This window comes from Elaeis guineensis, chromosome 12, assembly GCF_000442705.2.
Source record: "Elaeis guineensis isolate ETL-2024a chromosome 12, EG11, whole genome shotgun sequence".
NCBI classification, from domain to species: Eukaryota; Viridiplantae; Streptophyta; class Magnoliopsida; order Arecales; family Arecaceae; genus Elaeis; species Elaeis guineensis.
Genome location: NC_026004.2, coordinates 3292289 through 3311117, shown reverse-complemented (window position 1 = coordinate 3311117; position 18829 = coordinate 3292289). Strand labels below are relative to the sequence as shown.

Below are 18829 nucleotides of genomic sequence, written 5' to 3'. Positions count from 1 at the left end.
ACCATTATTTTCTTTATGCATTAAAGCTAGGGCATAGGAAGACCTTAGAATCAAAGGCAGTGATATTTCAGCCAGCATAAAGTAAAAGCTCAGTGAGACCATCATATGCATTGAATGACGGTGACTCTCAAATCAGTGGAACCAGGTCTGAAAAATCATCATCCTGCGCTGTTGTGTGTAAGTCGGTCAAGACAGAAGGACACCTGCATGGCATCTCCTCGCCTCCTCCTATATATATATATATATAGTAACAATAATAATAGTGAGAAATGAGTTCATATTAAAAATAAAAGAAAAAGAAGACAAGAAGACGACCATGCCAGTCATAACTCTATCACCATCTTCCTTCTAAAGCCAGTGTTTTTTTTTTCCTTTTTGGTTTTTCCGTTCTCAAAGAAAACGAGGAGGAGAAGAGAACGGAGAGGAGCATCTATTATTTATATTTTATCGTAGAAACTGCAACTTTTTCTCATAGTGTTTTTTTTTTTTTTTTTTTTTTTGAATTTTAAGATTTTTTCTCCTGTTTTCCTCTATTGAATTTTTTCTCATTTGGAGGTTCTAACCGCAGCAAGAAAGAGTTGCCCGAGTACATTGGGCTACGGTTTCCAGCAGCTAGTTGGCACCTCTCACCAGCGCATGCGTTGGGGAGAGGATGAGGTACATACTCCAAATAGTACTAGATCATATTGAAAAGAAAAATGTATGGCAAACAGTTAATTTACGTCAAAGGAGATGTTGGTAGTAAAGATGTCATGAAAGAAAAGTGGTTATGTATTAATGAAAGGTAGCTAAGACTCTGTGGAGGGAAGGAGAAAAGCTAGAAGAACTGAACAAGGACACTGAAGTCTGGAGGTTCCTTTTTTTGTAGTTCTTTCCAGAAGCATTTTTTTCTGTTGTTTCTCTGTTAACCTCAATTATGAGAAGTAGAACAGCTTTGGCTGGCATGGTTGAGGATTTGTGGGGCATGTAGTTGGAATCAGGTGAATGTGAGGTGCCCATAAGATGATTTTGTTGGGTGGCTTAGCAGTGGCTTATCATACTGTTTTGACAGTGTTGATAAATGGGCTTTAAAGGCATGGATATTTGGCACTTGAGTAGGCTTTTTTTTTGTTATGTTTGCCTAGTGGTGCCGGGTCAGCTTTTGTCTAGTAAAGTTGGGTTTAGTTTAGCGTTTGGATGGCTTATAGGTTAAGCTCAGGTGCAATAGCAAGGATATGGGGTTGTGGACATGAGCATAAGCATAGATCGCAAAAAATGAACTACTAACAAGAGGTGTCAGTTATGGGTTCTGGTTACGGGATTAGGGCCAATTAGGTCATGTTTGTGGGTGAACTTTATTGTGTTTTGGATGGGCTTGGCCTAATCAAGAGAGGTACAGGCGAATGGCAAGATGTTTAAAGTTCAGCTTAATTAGATTAGCTTAGGTCCATAGAATTGGTCCTTATGGTTGTTGTATTGCACAGAGGACTTACGGCTTATGCATGAGGAAGAATTTGACAGCTATCATAATGTTGTTGCATTTATCAAGAAGTTGACTGATAAACTGCAAAATATTAAACATACAAATAAGTAGGGCCATTTCTATACTGCACCAACCACCGCATTGAATTGTTCTAAAGTTCAATAATGAGCTCCACTGCAAGCATATCCTACCTCATGCAAATGCCGGCACTCAATCCATTTTCTTGCAAATTATCAAATAGATGCTGCATCAAATTAGTGAAAAAACAATGTAAACAGAACGAGATGGGGATTAGTTCCAAAAGAATATATGGACAACAAAATTAACAGGTCATTTATATACAGAAAAACTGTACAGGCTCAGAACAAAACCCTGTACAACTTACCAACCTGCAAAGCCATTCCTTACAGCACTAGCTGTCCGATATCGTCTCCTCAGAAGATGCATCACTATCAATAACAACCAAGTTACTTGGTCCAGCAGGACATGAACTTTTCTTATTCAAATTGGTTACACCATTCAGACTGGAACTTGTATTAACTAAAGTTGGCGTCTGAGATTTCACACCCAGGGTTGGAAGAACAGCTGGTTGTTTTCCCATCTGATGCTCATTCATAGATACTGGATTGTCCGACACCCTCACACTGCTGGCATGATTACTAGATGTGACGTTCTTTCTCTTGAGAATTCCCCGTCCCCGAGAATCTTTAGGGGGAGCAGGTGGATCTACCCTTGGGTCATTAATAAGCATGATTGCAGAATGTGCAAGGGAAACAGGAGGCAATGTTGAATTGCTTGGCTTTGTTTGCGGGATCACCACATCCCTGAGCCAATGGGGGAGGTTACTGCCTGCTGGCAGACTAGTTGTTTGGTGATCCTGAGACAAAATTTCAACTGACTTTTGGCGTGAAGAAGATGATTCACAGTCATACCTTGTGTTGTGAGCGTTGAAAGTCTTCTGGTGACTTATCCCTGAGCCTGGGTAAGAAGAACCTACTGGGAAGCTGCCGCTGATGGAACCTGTGAACAGACTTGCACTTGTCAGAGGATTAACTGTACCTAGGCCTAATGAATGAAGCGGATTTCTCTTGAGGGTGTTCTCATTCTGAAGATATATACCTCCTAGAGAAAGTTTAGGCTCAGCTGTGAGCACAGGGAATTCTGAACGTGCTGACCAGGTACCATTCCCACCATAGTGGTTACTTGGTATTGGTTTTGCTAACCAAGAATCATTCATGAAAGGCAGCAACGAAATATCTGGTTCAGAGGGTCTTCCTGGCTGGAGTAGTGTGCCATTCAGAAGCTTACTTTGTTCTAAATTCCATCTCTCAGCTAGGTCCTCTGCGACTCTTGAGTTCATGAAGCAAAGTTTTGGATCCCTTAACATTGCATTCCAGTTGTTAACCCCATATCTTCTCACACCAATCCAGAGAAAATCTAGTTCTTCTTCTGACCATTCATCTGCGTTGCTCTTAAACTTATCTAACAGAGAGGCTTGCCTATCTTCTAACATCTGTGAACCACTTATAGCATTGTCAACCATTTGTTGTTGCTTTGATACACAAGTATTCTCATTAATGCTAGGCCATGGAAGTCGCTTGTTGAGTTCATGAACAGCATCTTTAATACTAAAATTCAATGTTGAATGTGTGCTCTGAAAATCCTTAACAGAGACATCTGGTCCCTCCGTATTCAACGGCAGACCTAGAAAACCAGTAGGAAAAGAAGACTTATCTGTTGTCTCTCCATGTTTTTGCTTTTCATAGTCAGTCTCAATTGATTTTGTCAGAAATGCTCTTCCCTGTGATCCAATTGTCTGATTCCTAAACTCCCTTGATGTATCCTGCAATCAAGTACCAACAAAAGAATAAAGAAAGGAAAAAATAATATTAGAATCAAAAAACAATGTAAATTTAGCAAATATTCAAATTTCAAAACTACGGTTTGAAATCTTGCATCAAGATCAGCAACACAGATCACCTTTCCCTTCACATTGTCACAGCAAAACAAAGGATCGAGATGCAGAAAGCCAGCATGGATGCATTTTTTTTTTTTTACAGGGAGCTGGCCAGGGTATGACTATGCTGATAATTTAATTTGACAGCATCTCAAGATTGCAGAGGTTGCTGGCAACCCCAGCCCTGCTGAGCCCAGAAATGATATAAAATTATATAAGGAATTCTTATTCTACAATTCACCTGATCTCGTTGACTCTGCACAGATGAACTAACTGGTAACATAGGGGAAGCACTTCCATTGGATGCTTGTTTGCAGTTGATAACACTTTGCTCCACAGATGAGCATTTATTTTTTCCTTTCTTTGTATCCTGCAGTTCTTTTGAAAGTGTTTCAAGCCATTGAAGTTCATCAACTTTTCCATCAGTTTCCTTATCTGCCATAACAATGCCACAACTTCGAGTTGATAAACTTTGAGACTTCAAAAGATTCTCAGGCATGACATTCGATGCTGATTTACTTGATTCTATTTTGGTTAGACTAGTAGATGCAGGAAGGGCAACAGAAAATTCCAAATTTCTCAGGTGACTCCTGTCCTTTGAAACACCATGTAATGTGATTGCTTTCTCAGAGCTCTTTATAGCATTAACTAACATATTTCCCGATGAGCTTGATCCTCCAGATTCATGCACTAAAATGGAGTCTCTGATGACACCAGTTGTATGTGCAGCTGCAAGTTTTTCTGATGGATCCTCAGGAACATGTCCTGCAGGTTGGGAAGGCAATGGATCCTGATGACCCAAATTTGGTTTCTCTGGAATATCAGAACATTGAAGAGATAATTTCTCACCAGTCTCCCCAGCACTGTTTGATGAAAAAAATATCAGTCATCTTTCATTGCAACAAAGAACATATGAAGAATGCTAGGGTAAAAGAAATTTACCTTTTTGTTTCCACGCTTCCTTCAGGAGCAGGTTCAGCTACAGCATCTTTTCCGACATCATCCATCTGTCCAGCAATATTCACATGAGACAATTTCCCTTGGACCAAAACTTATATAGACAATATATGTCTGCATCAACTCAATTTTATGTCAACCATCACTTCTAAAATAGAAATTGAAAAAAAAAAACACACAAATATATGGGCATATTCATCTATTTAACCCGCCATAGCTCAATCAATTTCAGGCAACTAACATGGTTAAACCATCTATAAGGGCAGCAGATAAATTTTTAAGAAATATGCAAGCATGTGCCTAATGTACATACTTCAGGATATACAACCCTAGAAAAAATATGGCTCATGTGGTGCACATGCTGAGCATCGAGGAAACACCATGATGCAAAGAGCTACATGAACACACTCCATTCCAGTGTTTGAGTTGTACGGTAGAACAGATAAATCAGGAGTTCCTTGTCAGAAGGTTGGCAACTTAGCATAGATAGGGACAGAGGGGAACAGAGAAAATGTGGAAGGATTTGGTCTCATAGTGAATGACTGGACCTAGCCTTTGTTATGAATTATTGAAGGATGCTGCAACAGTAACACTGTACAGACAAGATACATATAAAGTGAGGGATAAGACAGTTTATGTGTGCTTATAGTTGTTTATTGTAGTTCACATTCATTAATGCAAAAGACTCATTATTTAGAGCAATGCTTTATTGCCTACCTCCTATATTGACACATGAGAAAGCATGATGTTTGACTAGTGCCATTCATGACCTCAAAACAATGTTCAAATTTTTGCCAAAACTTCCAACATTATATGCCTTATGATAGAGACATAATGAAATATTGTCAAAATGTATTAATAAACTTCTTAATGTCCCTAATATTTGCATTTTTTTTATTTTCAATTCTTTTCAGGTTTTGCAGATAATTAGAATCTCTGCTATGTTAAAGAAAGGCATTTTGAATTTTAGGAATATCCTACAAGTAGTATGTCTTTTAATTTTTGTTCCCAAAACTTCCTATACTCCATTTTCTGGAGTTCTTTATGTGCCAAACAATGCATTATTTATTATAGATTTGTGTGAGCATGTGATCCCTCTTCCATCCAGAAAAAACATTCTCAAACAGACCATCTCATGTCCTCTGTCAACCCAACTAAACCTAATCAAGCAACTCCTGCTAACAAAATTTTTCTTTTCCAAGAAAACCAGATTATCTGCATATAATATACATCATTCTTACACCCTATGATACACATACCCTTCATTTTAGCCTAAAATACCCAATTAACAAAATTATTCTTTTCCAAAAAAACTGGGTTAATTATCTGCATCTAATATACATCACTCTTACACGCTATGATACTCATATGCTTCATTTTAGCCTAAAACACCCACATGAACACTTAAAAATGGATGTTAATATGACTACTGCATGGCTTTATAAGAAGCAATTCTTAAATATTGAAAGGATCTGACAGACAACATGCGAACCTAAGTCCATGTAACATAGCTGGCATTCAACAGCTCTCTCATATATCATAACCAATTTGGTAACTAGTTTATTTCTTTTCTGAAAAGGGCAGACACTAAGAAACTCTCTTGCACAACTTATTGATGCAGCCTAGCAAAAAGTGCTATATCAATTAGCTTTCTTAACACACCATCCTACCAATTTTGACATCTCCCTCTCCTCATGAAAACAGACTATTTTTTCCCATCTTGATCCACCTCTCTCTCTCTCTCACATACATGATAATTGTCATGCCACCATCCTTTCAGTTCAAAAACAGATAGGTATATCTACTCCCCTTTTTCATGCATATTCCTGACTGGTTATCTTTCTTTCTAGAGAAAGAAGAAAGGTAAATAAACCAAAATCAGGGGTCTATTTAACAACTCGCATAAACAAATAATCAGATATATTGATATATGGCATTATAACCAGCCATCAAATGTTCTGCTAAATTTTTATTTATTTTTATTTATTTTTTAGAGTCACCACTTCAGATTTTGTTTCAGTTTTCTGTTTTACTGTTATTTTTTAATTTTCTGTTGGATATTATTTCTTTATTTATTTGAGAACTTTCCAGTTCTGCCTTCCTCTTTGAAATATCATTAGTCAACCATTACAAGGACCAGGTGCATCCAAGATCCGTTTTTATTCACTTAACGCCCTCTTGCCTTGATTTTCTCTTTCCTTTAACAACAATCTCATCCAACCTATTACTAGTCTATGTTCTCTGATATCATGATCATTCCATAGTTTCCATATATAGCATCTTTATTGCAAATGATCTAAGTTGCTCTTCAATAGCACCTCAGTTTAGGCTCGGATCAGTTAGGAAATGAGATAAACTCAAACAGATTTCAGAACAAGCCAAGCTTGAACAGGATGCATTAAGCTTAGCTTGAGTTCAAGCCAAGCTCAAGCATTTTGTTTATATGGCGAGCCAAGCCCAGGCAGCTGATACTTAGTTTCGCTTGTTTGCATCCCTAACCTCATTGAATAGTGGTACAAGTGCTCACTTCCGACAAAATGTGGCAGCTTGTGATTAGAAGGAGAAATTATTGATTAGAACTGTTCGACCACGTGTACCTTGAATCACCCAATAAACAGCCATCTCATCATCCAAGAAAGTAACCCTTTTTCTATTGAAAACAACAAAAGTTGTCAGCTGGCCAATCAGTGAAACTTTTTTTCATTCAAAATTTTCAGTCCAGCTTGGAAAACAGTGCATCTTTTTCCAACGATGAACGATATGAACGCTCTATTGGATGGTCCAAGGTATACATGTTAGAACAGTTGTAACCAATAATTTCTAGATTAGAAGTCATAGATATGCACTCTTCCAATCGACGAATGACATGTCAACATATTATGAATGCATAAAAATATGATATTTGGAACCTCTAAAACTTCTTACATTAAATGTCTCTCTTGTTATAATGGTCAAAATCTTGTCTCATTATAAAATCAAGATTTGCCAAGTCGATACCATGATCTGCTCCAGTCAGCTATTAATACAATATAGTAAGGGTTGTACTATGCCATTACAGAGCATAACCAAACAGGAAGGGGAGAGGGAGAAGGAGCAGATGGAAGATAGATATATATATAGAGAGAGAGAGAGGTGGGGGGGGGGGGGCCGGGAGGGAGAGGGAAAGGGGAAAGAAGAAGAAAGAAATGAAAGGAGAGAGAGGCCGAGGCCTCTGCTCACCTGAGATATAGAGAGAGAACAATGTTGTTGTGGAGAGGAGTGGAGGTGAGGGCGGCGATGTCATGGATGAGGATGTGGTCAAGGAGCAATTGCACATGGATAGATGTCAAGATAAGACTCAAGATTAGGGATCAATTGTCAACAGCAAGCAGACATGGCGAAGGAGGAATGAAATCACGAAGTGGAGAAATCAGAGAGAGCCGAACAGAAAGCCCTCAAAGGCTCTCAAACAGGTGGCATGTCTCCACAGAAAAACGGTGATGAAACGATCTATTACTTGAATTGATCCACATGGCCTAACCATCCTGGGTTGTTAGTTCGATTCTATATGGGTCGAACCATCTGGTTCGGATCAATTCAGCATTCCTTGTTACAACTTCTTAACATTGGAGAGGCTCGTATTGCTACTACTTATAATTTTGCTGCCATCATTTCTCTCTTTCTACCCCTCTCACATTGGTATCCTCCTCTCACCATTTAGCTAAAAGAAGAAAAAAGGACTTTAGATTGTTACTCCACTCCTATCTTGAATTCCCTCTAATTTATTCCCCAGCTACCAACACCCTCATTTCATTTCACGAGCAGCTCGAGCTTGGCTCACTAATTACTCGTTTGACCTTAGTTTGACTAAAAATTGAGCCAAGCTCAAACACTTTTCAGAGCTCCACTCCATAAACGAGCAAAGCTTGAACATCAATTCCTTTGAAAATAGTGAAAGCTTGGCTTGGCTCAGCTAAAGCGCGGTTGAAAGCTTAGCTAAGCCAAGCTTGGGCACTCTATGTGAAGCTCGGTTCAAGCTCGAGCAGCTATTTTGATATATGAAACCAAGTTAAGAAGCCTCATACTCAGCTCGGCTTAGCTCATTGCACACCTAACTATTTCCTTTTCCCCATAAAGAATCCCTAGATTGGTAATTGGAAGCAGCCCTTACTTAAAATATATAACCATCTCTAAACATTCAAAATAGAATCGGTGCGCATGCAAGGCATCCATAATGTATGGGAAAAGAAACTGCCATTCTTTTGATTTTAATCTGTAAGTTGCTGCTTCATTTTATGTTGATCTATTTTGAATTTTCAGTAGACTTCTTCAAATTTTACTTGGCATGGTAAAAATGAGGTACAAGTATCTTAAGTCATTTACTTATATTATTTATTTACTTTATTCTGCTTGCATTAAATATGATAAATTGATGAAAGCTTACTGAATACAATTCTAACATAACAAATTCACCACTTAATCTGAGATTTCATCTTAAATGTCTCCAATTTCTTTCTTTAATTCTATCAATCCCCCATCCATATACATTTACATGCAAGGATTCAATTAAAACCTATCCTACAAAGGGGGAAAAGAAAAAGATGGCCCCACACACAAGGCACCTGTCATAGGGAGACTTAGATGTATGTAGCCTTACCCCCACATGCGAAACGATTGTTCACGTGTTTCAAACCTGTGACACCTAGGTTATAATAGAGCAATCTTACCATCGCACCAAAGCTCTCTCTAATGAGAATGATACAAATATATCTGTAAAATACATATTTATAGATATATAATACTGATAAATCGTTAATTTAAAAATTACACAAAGTGGTAATCAATATATAACATATTTCATTTAATTGGAGCTTGTATGTGCTTTATTTTTTTGTCATATCATGCCATGCAGGTGCAGATATGGCAGTAAAATTTAAATGCTACAGTCTAAAACTAGTGTCTTGAAAACCTGTATTAATACATGCTCCGATCCCAGCAACATTACCTTGGCTTTGTTTTCTACGAAACATGTCATGCTGAAACAATCATTTGATAGTGTACGAAGAAAATAACAAAGCCCATAAGTTATGTCAGAATCTACTGGCGAAAGCAGAGCCAAAAGCTAGTACACTATCAAGTATACCGAGAAATCATATATCCAAACCTTTCAAAAAGCAGTAGAAGAAATTTTATCATGCTTCTAATCAAGAACACAGCAGACAGACATGCACAGCTTAAACATTTCAATGAAAGACTTGACCATAGTAAAGTTCAAAGTCCAACTATACCATGGCTTGTTGAACCTCATGCAATGGGCAACAGTCTGCTTGTTCTGGTAAAACAACTTTAGTTGAATGATCCATGAAGCTGCAATTTTGAGTTGATCCTTCACATCTACAACTAGGTCCTATTTCAGAATTGCTCCAGGGGCCAGTTGAACACTGTATCTCTTCAGCCCTTAAATTCCTTCCCATAAATTTCTCACCCACATCTTGCTTTTTCTTAGCTCTCCTAGAAAAGGTAATCAAGGGAGTGCTGCAATTCTCTTTTAGATGTTTATCATTGCATATAACATTGCTTCTTTTATCTGAATTCAGCAAATCAGAAACACAACCCTCTGTGAATCCAGAACTATTTTTCCCTTCAGTCAATGAACCCAAACATATGGAACTCAATCTTCCTACGATCCCCAAGTTCATATCTTTAGACCTTGAATTCCCTTCAATGTATGTGACTTTGCATGCTGAATCAGAATCAGTATATGAATCATCTGTCCAGGTAATATTTTTTAGCTTGTTAAGAGGTGCATCATTTGCAGAGGAACTTGTCTTTGTAGAGCTGTCCCCAGATGGTCTTGTACTTAACAACATTTTATGTGATTGAAGATTAATTTTCCTGATCTCAGACTCTTCAATGCTTTTATTTTTCTTTGTCTTATTAGTCTCTTGAACTTGGTGCTGGATAGACTCTTCAAATTCATGAATACAAGTTGAGCATTGCCATTTTTCCTGAGGAATATGCTATGCATGATAAAGGATGGATATCATCAGATTTAACATGTTCATCGAAATTTTCATTTAATACTATATAATACTAAAAGTAAACCTTTGAAAGGGGGTCGATGCATCGCAGATGATAACTCCTAAAGCATCTAAAACAGCCCAGCAGGTTCTCATTGACATCAACAGAACCACATCTAGAACAACACTGCCATGATGATATGGAAACACAAGAAGTTATAATGTATTACTAAGAATACCCAAAGGGGAAGAATCTACGGTATACAGTTTATGGAAATAAAATTACCCCTCACAATGATATTTGACCTATTAAGAGAAAAAATGTTAAAAGATAACTTGGTGTGGCAACTTTATTACAACATGAAGCATTCACCCATATGAGTATGGTAATTATAAACAAAGGGGGTGATAAGCAAGGTTTGAACCACAACAGTACAGGGGCTTTCTGATCATGCATTGGTACTGTTATGGCAACAAAATGACCAGCATGACAGGGCGCATGAGGATTCATCCAACTCATGACTTGTGTGGCGGATCCAACACAACCAGAAATTCTCCAAGGCATTATAATCGGGCTTTCTCGGGCAAACCTAGAGGTTGGGCCGAGCAGATCAGAAGTGGCTAACCTCCGACATTGGCACCTCTCAGCACAACACAATGACCTCGGCTATTGATCCGAACTGAGTAGAACCCTCCCTGCGAAAGAAGCAACTCCATACTTTTGCCTTAAAGGTGCGCATGATTCCATCACGTGCCAGGTTGTTACAGCACATCTCCAAGATTGTTACGCTATGGCAATAGTTTGTTGTGGCATGACTCCGAGTTTGACGGGATACGATCCCAAAAGATTTAGGCTCTAGCTCTAAATAGGTCTGAAGATCCCTCGAAGATACTCACTTAGACCAGGGGAAACTGTGTCTCTGTTGTTCTTTCTTCTCCCTTCATGTCCACCGGAAGACCCTCTCTGACTTAAGCATCAGAGGGACTAACTGGAGCAATCCGGCAAGCTCGCACCCTTATTTGTTGTTTCGTAGGTCCACGAAGGTGGTCCACCTCAATGTCTCGGGATCAACAGCAACACAAACCATACATACCATCATACACCAACGTATTTATTCATCATTTGCCAATACGGGGTGGGTACAACATCATATGGACCACAATATGGGTTGGTATGTACCACAATATAGTCATGTTTTCAAACTGGGGGATAAGTAACTAGGGAGAATTTGACAAAAATGTGACTAGATTTCATAGATCCATAGGAAGTTTGAAGTTTTAAAAATCCACAGCTCGTGGGACCCTTCAGGTGGCACATCATCATATGATGAGTCTTAGAGATGGCAATTGAAGTGGGCTCTCAGTTGACAACAATAAGCATTATATTGACAATGACGACTAACTAACAAATCATTTGACTTATTTCCCAGTTTCTGCACAATCTAGAATATTCTCCATGCTGGATAAAGTTGATAATGTCCAATGTGTCTCTTTAATGAAAATGATTCTTAAGAACTTGCTCAGCATTTCATGATAAGAAATGCCAACACTGAAATAAAGAAGCTTGGAAAAGATAACCTAGCAATGGAAACTGGATTCATATACTGCACGGAGATAATTATGGTTCATATGTTAAGAGAATTCAAGGAAGCAGATAAAAAATGGCAGTGCAGCATCAGATTCATCAGGATGGCAGGATCACCTATAGCAACAATGCTGAACTATTTATGCAACCTAATATCTGACAGAACCAAGAACGTAAACATGCAGACCCTCAATATTGATGGTAGAATCACATTGTTTTCTAGAAATAGGGTTCAAACTCCAAAACTCATAAAACCCACTTGTTCATTAAGAGCTGCTTCAACTTATATTCTGCTGCATATACACCTATCTACAACTTAAAAACATTAAACCAGGTTGGTTCAACTTGATCTGAAGCAAAAACTAAAAGTTCAAAGATTGAATCATGCTAGGGCTAGTGAGAATGATTAAATGTTATTTTCCTTTCCACTAGGGTGTGTTTGGTTTGTTTGGAAGTCAGCAGGTGGGAAACTGACTTCAGCTGAAGTCCCTTTGGCACCCACCAATTCAAGTCACTTTGGATGTTTTTGGGTAAGTGAGTCAGGGCAGGGATGGCAGCTCACTTCAGGCCAACAAAACACCCGAAGTGACCCCAGCCAAAGTCAGTTTCTACTGCCTATTTACAGGTAATAAAACAGGCCAGAGCATCGATCAAGAATTTATCTAACATGCATGATTCCTTACAGCAAATCAAGTATTGACACACACTGGCATGAAAAGACATCCAATACTGCGAGTACACTTGAAGCATGCTAAGATACACTTGGTAAACTATTTTTCTCACAGTATGCTGGTTTTGTTATCATCTAATATCTACAAGACAGCAGCTGAACTTCCCAACAAAAATTTTACCCCTTCAGACAAATATAGAATCTTCAGTCATTTTAGATTCATGTTCTAGCAAACTATAGGTGACTAGATCATTACCTAAAAACCATATTTAGAAAAAGGAACATGGGTGGGTTTATGTTGAGCTTTTCCTATGAAGTATGGGGGGAACACATTTTATACCCAAAAACCTTTCATCCATCTTCGTTAATTCATAAATCCTTGTAACTTAAGCCAGTACCCAATCTGAATGTTTTTCAACCTCCAGACTCACAAATCTGACTTCTCTTAGCTTGCAAAAGGTTTAGAAGGGGAAAAATAGGAAACTTACTAAGCAATGCAATAAATTCAATTCTATTTTTGGTAGGCTGGTCACATACTTACCTATATTAGCTTTTGCAGTTGATCTCTGTACATGACATGCACCATCATATCATGCTGACTGCAATGCCGCATGGTAGGACATGGAGCAGTATTTAAATCCTTGACCCATAAGAATGTTATTTTCAAACAGTAACATTATGATTGATCTATGGATCCATTGGCTTATGACCGAGCTATATAGAATAGTCACGAGCATCTAAAACTTCATCATCTATTCTTAAGATACACAAACAAAGAAAAACTAATCAATTTACCCCAACCAGCATTCGCCGAACCATCCTAAATAAGATGATTCAAAGTGCTCTGAGCCGTACCGACAGCAAATCGGGATGGTTCGGTCAAGCAAATCGAAACACCGGAGGGAGAGGGAAGAGAGAAAGAGAGAGAAAGGGGAGAGGAGGGAAAGAGAGGATGATGCTGCCAGAGCCCGGCGGTGGCCCGCTAAGGCCGGCGGATGGCCGCAGAGGCCTCCACGACTCGATGTCGTCCAATAGGACATTTAATCGAGAGAGAAAGAGAAAGAGAAAGAGGGAGCGATGGTACTAGAAAGAAGCGCAGCTGGTGGAGAGGTTACCAGAGGGCACTAGGTAGCCGCCGTAGCCACCGAGTAGCGGAAAACATGCGAGCGAAGCTATGGCCATAGAACAAGGGCCTTGTTTGGTACCTTTTCTTCCTTTTTTTTAAAAAATAGAAGCAGGAATTTGATGCAAAAAACAAGTTTTGTGACCCTATTTTTATCTTTTTAAACAACTTCTATTATTACTTAGAAGTGAAAAAAAAAACACTACCACCCCTTTTCGAAGTGGGTTTTCACTCCTCTCATCCCCTCTGCCCGACCTGCTTATGATCTCCACCCAACATCCCATGTTTATCTCGAGTACATCGTCAAGCATGTCACCACCATTGAGCATATGGGCCTCTCCCACCTAGTTGATGGCTAGACAAAATCCGCTGCTAGCCTCCTCCATTGAACTCACCTCTCCTTTGCCTTCTCTTTTGCTCTGCCTCCCCCTACACCCTCGACGAGCTCCTTATCAATGATGACAATGATGTTGCCTACCAGCCTTGTGGCCATTCGGGCAGCCATGGCTAGACTTTGCCATGGCCTCTGCCATCACCAATGTAGCCAAACCCACTTCATCCTCAAAACCCTTGGCAAGCATCCCGACCACAACGGCATCAACAATGCTCAAGCTCCCTGCCAACTCCTGATGCTGCCCCTTGGCCTCAACATGGTCAAGTGGCTCCCCTTGTTAAAGAAAAAAAGGGACCGAGCCAAACATGTTTTCTATTTTTAGAAATCTGAAAAAAAAATGGCAATAGAATTCCTATCTCCAAATTCTTTTAAAAAAAGAAAAGCGACAACAATGCCAAATGCAACCTAAACTCAGCTCCAAAAGTAAGTTATCCAAAAAAATAATTGGGAAAGGAAACCGATTTTGATTATATTCGACATTTCCTTTTCTTGAGGGTCCTTGCTTATTGCAATGATAAAAAGCTTGGACTAGCAAGCTCAGTGGTACGGGTTTGAGTCCTGGAGCAGCCACTATTATGCAAAACAAGGCCAAAGGTTAGGATTGTCTGCAGTTCATCCCTCCAAGTCCCTTGGACCTCCGTGACCACAATTGTGTAATATCTTTTTAGATGGTTAACCTTGGCAAATTGGTAAGGCTGCTCCCTTATGACTTGGAGGGTACACGTTCAAATTATGGAAACTGCCTCTCCACATGCAAGGGCAAGGCTACTTACCTATAACCTTCCCTACACCCCGCAATGACAAGAGCCTCATTCATTGGTTGTCCTTTCTTATGACATTTCCTTTTCTTTCCTTTTACTTTTTTATCATGATGTAAAATCTAGTATGGGATTAATTCTTACTTTTATAGAAAAAAACAAATTTTGGTTTAAAATTGACATATTTTATAGAAAAGTTTAATATTCTCTTATCATTATGTGGCAAAATAGTGGGGCCTAAGAAACAACCACTGCCGCCATGAGTTAAGACAACATATGCATTTATATGCATTGTGTGTTTCATCTTAAAATGCATTCTGAGAAGAGCAGACACAAGGAGCAGATGTGGTGATGACATGGTTTATAGATAAGAAATAACCATCACCTAGTACTTCCATCAACAAAACCTATCCCAAGCATCTGGGCCACATCATCCAACAACTATTTCTACCAAAAATCATCAAGTCCAAAGTAACTTATGATAGACATGAGGATGCATCACCAAGCAAGACAAATGGCAAGATCATAAAAAGGGTGCTCTATTGTTGTAAAGAGAGGATTCAAAGGCATAGAGCAGGTACAATTAAGCATTATCCTTTGAATCAATATCAATACATTGACCCCAATGATATACGTTGACTATCAAAAAGAAAATATAAAATAAAACATAAGAAATTAAATGAAATCAAAAAAACAATAAAAAAATAAAATTACGAAATTATGTTGACTTTGGAAATAAAAATTAGAATTTAAGACACAAAAGAGGGTTCTTATATACTTGCTATCTTTACATCTGCTCTCTAGAAAAGAAATATTTGTTAGTCATGGTTCAGCTCCACTATATGATGGGAATTGAGTTTTTCCTAAAGCCACAAAATGGATATCGAGATTCATATGCACCTTAATGATCTCTCTACAATGCACTACAAAATGCAATGGAAAAAACACGAATCTCTAAGTCTGTATTGTGTTGGAGTGAAGACCCAAACTGCACTCACTTATTAGATATGGGATATCAAAATCTATTCCAGATTGAGAGTTTCTAATCAGCAAAAGATGGTATTACTGGGCATGATATTTATTTTGAAAGAGCGCGTCCAATACATGTTCATAGTTTGAAAGAGCATGTCCAGTACATGCTCAACATCCATACATTTTTAACAACACTAACACGATCACAAGGAGGAAAAGTCCATTTTTCTCCCCCTAAGAGACAAATTAGTGGAGGCATGACCAAGGCACATGTTATATAAAGGAGGGGGGTAGAGAGCGGGAGAGATCTAACCCAACCTAGATCAAGATGTGGGCATAAGTGGGAGAGATCAGAAAACAGAAAAAGGCCAACCTCATGGGGATTAAAATCATGTAAATCTTTCTTTCCAACTACTCATACTTGTGATTACCATATAATGAAGTTTTTCATGTGAACTAATTAATTTTCCATCTAAAGGAAAATTTTGAAAGACCTAAAAACTGGATATCACATTTATTAATGAGAAATGATGGAAAGGTAAGATGTAATGACAGGTTACTATTTACTCTTTTTGTAGTCACTGAACTCCAGGTATTGCTCAATGCTGCTGTCAGTGCAGTTGCTGTTAGCCCATTGTCATTAAACAAGCAGCCATAAATAAATAAATAGAATTTAGAATGAACAGACAATTGATCATACCAAGAGTCCTGATCATGTATTACTGTAAAGCCAAAGCACATCTCTTTAATAAGTGCTCACACTACTTGTGTGCATAGGCAAGATGATGTTCAACATGGATGATCAAATATTGCATCTTCCATATCCCAGAGATCTTGGGACTCAAGGATTTCTTCAGTTTATCTCCCTGAATCTCCTCTCCTTAAACAATTCTCACTCATGTTGGATAAATTATGCATCGGCCCTAAGGCTTGAGGATGTATGATAAAATAGAGTTCTTATTCCCTCCTAGGCTCCTACATCTCCCACCCACACATCAACGGCCAATTCCCGCACATGGAAAATATAATAGGAGTATTATGAAAGAACCTTCATGCATCCCTTTAAGGTTGTGCACTTGTGATTTGGTTTTTGACATACATCTTGTCATTAGCTTCAACATGCATAATATATTTAGATGGTTTTGATATATTAAATATTTTTTGATGAGTGAACTGTGCAATTTTAGATTTTTAAAACCTCAACATGATTGACAAGCCACCAAAAGTACATTGCATGAGGAAAGAAAAGATAGATTTTTCAAGTGTATTGTCATTTCTCTTCAATAAATCTCTTATGTGGTACAGATGGATTCTTTAGAGAACAAACTTTGACACATGAATCTATATTACGTCTGTAACAGAGTCAGCTAACTTCATAAGTTAAAAGAACTCCATAAGGCAACCCCAGAAGCAATATTTCTGAATAACCGACTGGCTCAGCCACTATCTTACATGACAAGCTCAGACTACAGCTATCAAAATAACCAGGAAGAACTGCAATACCTATAGAAGCAAAAATGATGTGTTCACCGATCTGTTAAACAAGAAAAAAAAAAAACAACAAGAAAACCAGGGTGCATTGTAATTATAAAAAACAAATGTTACAGGACAAATAGGTTTAGTTTTGTCACCGCATTGTATTCATTCAGCTTCTCATTGTCAGTGCCAGATTCAGCTTCTTGGCTTGATATCTCTAAAGGTACACCACTTGAAGACCTTGAATATGAATCAGCTGTAATTCCATTACCATGACAAGACTGGGACGAGAAGCGCTTACGTTTGTATGTTAATACCACCTTTTTTCCTATCATTCTGCCCCAAGTAAACACTTTTTCCTTTATCCACAAACCTCAATGTGCAGAGCAGTCTGCAGAAATCAAATAAAAGAACTTGCTGATACCACGCATAAAATGCCTAGAATCCCTTAATACTGCCAAACTATTCATAGAGAATGTTGACTGGATAAAAATATATAAAGCTTAAATTAAATTATTGAAAGACACCACTTCATAAGCCAAATTGAAAAGAACTCGTCCCAACTACTTCAACTTGGAATTTTAAGTCATTCTCCACCAGTTCCTCCTATTTAGGGTTACACCGTCTCCCAACACAAGCTTTCCTGGATCCTTTATCGAATCTTTCAAGGTGAACATCAAACTCCCCAGCGAATATAATCAGCAACAAAAAAAAAAAAAAAAACCCTCCTACTTCCATTTGTAAAGAATGCATGTTCTATCAGATTAAATAAACATCGCCAAAAAAAAAAAAACAGAAAATAGCATATAAAATCGAGCTCTCCAAACGACTGGTACCTGAAAAAGATATCATCTTTCCATTCGTTTCACCGGTTTTCCACAAATACAATGCAAAAAGAACTAAAATACTCCCAGATAAACACGAATTATCAGAGAAATCGCTCCCCAAAATAAGATTCCATCCCCATTTATCAGATTAAAGATAGAGAAACTATTAACAATCGTATTAAAAAGAAAGAAATTGAACTCAGAAATCGTCCCAAGACAAAAGAAAGCACACATACCCTAATTCCAAGAGCTCCCTGCACGAAATCGATTCCGGAACGGGGGAAAATCAGGCGGACTCGCGACAAGCGTCGGATATTTGGAGAAGAAACGAGAGAGAGAAAAATAGAGCGAGCGAGCGAGCGAGCGGCCTCTTCTGTCTCCTCTTGGTTTCTTTTATTTATTTTTTTCCTTTTTCTGGAGCGAAGGGAGACAGAAGCCTGTCGTTTTACAGGAATACCCTCGACTGGCTCCGAAGCGGCGGTTTAATGTCATGGCCGTTTCGGTCATTTCCGTCCTACGTTGCGTCCGAGGGCCTGACTCATCCGGTCCAAGTCGCACGCGCGGTGCACGTGGAAGATGTTTTTGCACTGCTGTCCGTTGCCATTAGGAGAAAGGTCAATCTGGATTTGGACAAAATACCCTGCCCCGG

The 18829-nt window shown here is 38.6% G+C and overlaps 1 protein-coding gene across 5 annotated transcripts; it reads right to left on the bottom strand.

The window, feature by feature from the left end:
* LOC105055544 (uncharacterized) lies at positions 1–18568 on the bottom strand. 5 transcript variants are annotated; one of them, XR_012135801.1, is made up of 10 exons: positions 18417–18568; positions 17509–17744; positions 10461–10562; positions 9644–10375; positions 4362–4426; positions 3661–4282; positions 1852–3305; positions 1654–1706; positions 1473–1543; positions 1–228 (listed from the first exon to the last, which is right to left on the bottom strand). XR_012135801.1 is itself a non-coding variant. In XM_010937374.4 (8 exons), the coding sequence occupies exons 2-7, from the start codon at positions 17686–17688 to the stop codon at positions 1875–1877; spliced, it is 3132 nt and encodes a 1043-aa protein (XP_010935676.1). In that variant the 5' UTR covers positions 17689–17744; positions 18417–18568; the 3' UTR covers positions 1561–1706; positions 1852–1874. The 5 variants fall into 5 exon arrangements, 4 of the variants coding, with proteins under 4 accessions (XP_010935676.1, XP_073102649.1, XP_019709831.1 ...); XM_010937374.4 differs by lacking the exons at positions 1–228; positions 1473–1543 and having other exon boundaries at positions 1561–1706; XM_073246548.1 differs by lacking the exons at positions 1–228; positions 1473–1543; positions 1654–1706 and having other exon boundaries at positions 1773–2482; positions 2582–3305.
* Positions 18569–18829: the final 261 nt, after the last annotated feature.

Bases quoted from the DNA above. Each gene is read 5' to 3' on its own strand.
- LOC105055544 (XM_010937374.4), bottom strand. From the start codon at position 17,688: ATGATAGGAAAAAAGGTGGTATTAACATACAAACGTAAGCGCTTCTCG. The intron at 10,376-10,460 runs GTTTACTTTTAG...TATCATGCATAG, and splicing joins GCATCGACCCCCTTTCAAAG to CATATTCCTCAGGAAAAATG. The intron at 4,283-4,361 runs GTAAATTTCTTT...TTCATCAAACAG, and splicing joins GGAAGCGTGGAAACAAAAAG to TGCTGGGGAGACTGGTGAGA.